The 3,114-nt window shown below is 47.0% G+C and overlaps 1 protein-coding gene across 2 annotated transcripts; it reads left to right on the top strand.

The window, feature by feature from the left end:
• Positions 1-483: 483 nt before the first annotated feature.
• On the top strand, positions 484-2,873 carry LOC133374749 (keratin-associated protein 5-1-like). Of its 2 annotated transcripts, none has more exons than XM_061605945.1 (2): positions 484-570; positions 1,667-2,873. In XM_061605945.1, the coding sequence occupies exon 2, from the start codon at positions 1,678-1,680 to the stop codon at positions 2,368-2,370; it is 693 nt and encodes a 230-aa protein (XP_061461929.1). In that variant the 5' UTR covers positions 484-570; positions 1,667-1,677; the 3' UTR covers positions 2,371-2,873. The 2 variants fall into 2 exon arrangements, with proteins under 2 accessions (XP_061461929.1, XP_061461930.1); XM_061605946.1 differs by having other exon boundaries at positions 528-565.
• Positions 2,874-3,114: the final 241 nt, after the last annotated feature.

Here is a 3,114-nt window from a genome sequence, read left to right on the forward strand (position 1 = left end):
TTCCTCACATAGATTTAGGACAATTCCCATTCCTCCAACCCCTACTGTCAAATCATCCACATGACCTGTGACGAATCATTCCTTTACCACTCTGCATGGGGCACCACACAGTGGTTGGGTTACAAGCCTGGCACAGGCCTGGCTAACTGATGCTGATGTGGAGACATCGATCTCCCATAGCTTCATCTCTGATTCATCAGGGCTCCCGTCCAATCACTAGCTGTCCGTGTCCTTCGGAATTCCCATAGAGTTCTTTTATCTTCAAAGAAGCCACATGCCTTATCATCTGCATCACGCAACAGGTGTGACTGCTCATTAGATGTGGCTTGATACATTGAATGGTTGTTATTTAATGTGTCAGGGATCAGGTGCCATGAGGTTGCTGTAGTATGCAGCCATGGTCTTCTCAGATCCATGGTTTTGGACTGACCCACCATTCCCAAGCTCCGGTATCATCCATTAGGAGGAGGACTCTTTGGAACCATATAAATAAGCCCTCTCTGTCCAGGACACTTCACTCACACACTGGCCTTTGGCTTTTCACCAGCTGCCTTCTCCACACTTGGTAAGGTAAGTCAGACTCCAGTGATGCTTATGTCTTCATTTCAACCTGCATAAGTTGATAGGCTACAGCCTTTGATGTAAAGTAGCTACCTGTTGTAGACTGTGAGACCCCAACATCACAGAACCCCTTATTCCCCTCACAGAGCTACAGATTCCAGAGTTCCCTAGGAAAAAGGATTGATTGCTACTCCACCCTGGGAACTGTGTGTGTTTGTGTGTGGGTGGGTGTGAGATTAATATTGTTCCCTTCACCTGTATTTTGAGAGGAAAGTCATCCTAAGAGAACCTGCACCTCCGCCCTGATCTTCTTGATATAATTACTTAACAGCTGTCTGCAAAACCATGTTCACAGTTATATCCTGAACTAATTATCATGCTATTTTTGGTTAGTTCAGATGAGTGTTGGCATTGTAGAGCAGCTAAGGAGAGCTTGAAATCTTTGTGGGGTAGGAAACCTGGTGGCCCTCTAGATGTTGTGGGACTACAGCTCCCATTGTCATTGATCATTGGCCATGTTAGGTGGCGCTGATGGGTGCTGGACCAGTGATGGTTGGTGCCCATTGAAACTGGTAGGGTGGAAGGCAGAGAGCCTATATAGTGGGTGGAGTTCAGAGCCAATGACCGGCAGAGCCAACAAATTCTTGCTTTGTCCTCCTCCTCCTCCCTGCAAGGGAGATCTGCAAGGGGTAACACTGAGACTAAGGAGGAGGAAGCTGGTATGCAGTGCCATAAACCTGGACTGGTTGTAAGGAAGGAGGCAGGCAGGTTGGTGTGGCTGGAGGAAGATGGAGGTTGGTGGGACCGTGTCACATTTGCCCAAGTGGACCAGCCTCCACTGATCCAGAGGGCACCAGCTTCCCCACCCCTGATCTAAAGACCTGTCCTTCCCCACTGGAGAAGACTGATGCATTTACTTTCCTCATCACTACATGCACATGCTCAAGAGCAAAGCTAGCTGTTGTATATTTGAAATACCATCCATTCATTATGACTAAAGAATTGTTGGACACAGAAGACACAGGCAGACCCATAATTTGCATGGGAAAAAAGAGAGGAAAGATGTGTTCCTGATCTTGAGTTTTTGTGTTTGTGTGTCTTTCAGATCCATCAACAATGTCAGAAGAAGGAGTAATCTACTCTTCAGGGAGGGAGCCCTACTACAACTTGAACTCAACATGGTATGACCCTGCAGGATCCTGGTTGGACACCCGTCGCAAACCATTCCGTTATGCTGACAACACAGCATGTGTCACCTGTTGCAACCCCAGGTGCGATATACCAAGAAGAGGAGGCCATGATTACAGATGCTACTGCTATTGCTGCTCAACCTGTGAGTCAGGGTGTAACTCTAGAGTTACCTGCTGTGTCCACAATCCTTCAGGAGGGCCCCGGGATTATTGGGGGCGTCCGATAGGCGATGCATGCAATGGGTGCACAGGTGGACATTATTCTAATGAAGACTCATGCTGTGGATCATGTGGTGGAACCTCGGGAGGATGTGGAGCTGGGCAAGGAGGGGCATGTGCTCAGCCATCTGTTTTGGCGGGAGGATGCGGAGGAGGAAGAGGAGTGTGTTCTGAGCCTGGCTGTCGGTCATCCGGAGGATGCGGAGGAGGAAGAGGAGTGTGTTCTGAGCCTGGCTGTCGGTCATCCGGAGGATGCGGAGGAGGAAGAGGAGTGTGTTCTGAGCCTGGATGTCACTCATCAGGAGGATACCCACCACAGGGGACAGGTGTATGTGCTGAGCCACTGAGTTCTTACTCAGGAGGATGTGGCAATGAAGGAAGAGCTTCAGGAGGATGCTGAGGAAGCCATCAGTTGTGTTCCGAATCATCCTATCCCAGCTTCAACCACAATACACAAAATCAAGAACGTTCCAGAAATACTGCATGCCTACCTTTCATTCCAAATGGGTAGAAGTGTCACTGTGGCAGCCAAAGTTTGATTCTATTTATTTATTCTATGTATTCATTTATATTTATGCACTGCTTTGTGGCCAACCTGGCCTTTCAAAGCAGCTTATAATTAAAATACACACAGAGAGACACCAAAACACAAAAGCAGACTTTCTGCTGATCTATAGTTCATAACATCCTAAAAAAGGATATATCATTTCTACATCTATTGATCCATTGGTGAGCCTGAAAACCTGAGAATTGTGCCCACAGTGGAGAAGTGTGACCATTTCTTACAGAACCAAATGTGGACCATCCTTGATGCCTTGGAAGCATCTGCCTGGAAACACTGGTTGAGTCCCTTTCATGTTTTCTTGTTCTTTGCATAAATAAACTTCTGTCGTTTGGCTAAAACTGTATTCTTCTTTTGCTTATTGGGTTTGGCAACAGCCGCCATGCTGGTTCCTGCTGTAGCTTCCAGATATTGTTTGTTACATGCCAACACTCAAAGTTTGATACTGGGCTTCGTAACTCCTGCTTATTATATGATGTGGCAATCTGGGGCAGAAGAGATGAATTTGAGGTAAACTCAAAACAAGACCCTGTAGGAGCTACTTGCAATCACTCATAGCATGCTTGGTGCATTACTTTGGGT

The sequence above is a fragment of the Rhineura floridana genome, chromosome 22 (assembly GCF_030035675.1).
Source record: "Rhineura floridana isolate rRhiFlo1 chromosome 22, rRhiFlo1.hap2, whole genome shotgun sequence".
Taxonomy (NCBI): Eukaryota; Metazoa; Chordata; class Lepidosauria; order Squamata; family Rhineuridae; genus Rhineura; species Rhineura floridana.

Excerpts from the sequence above, each read along its gene's own strand:
- LOC133374749 (XM_061605945.1), top strand. The coding sequence starts at position 1,678 with ATGTCAGAAGAAGGAGTAATCTACTCTTCAGGGAGGGAGCCCTACTAC.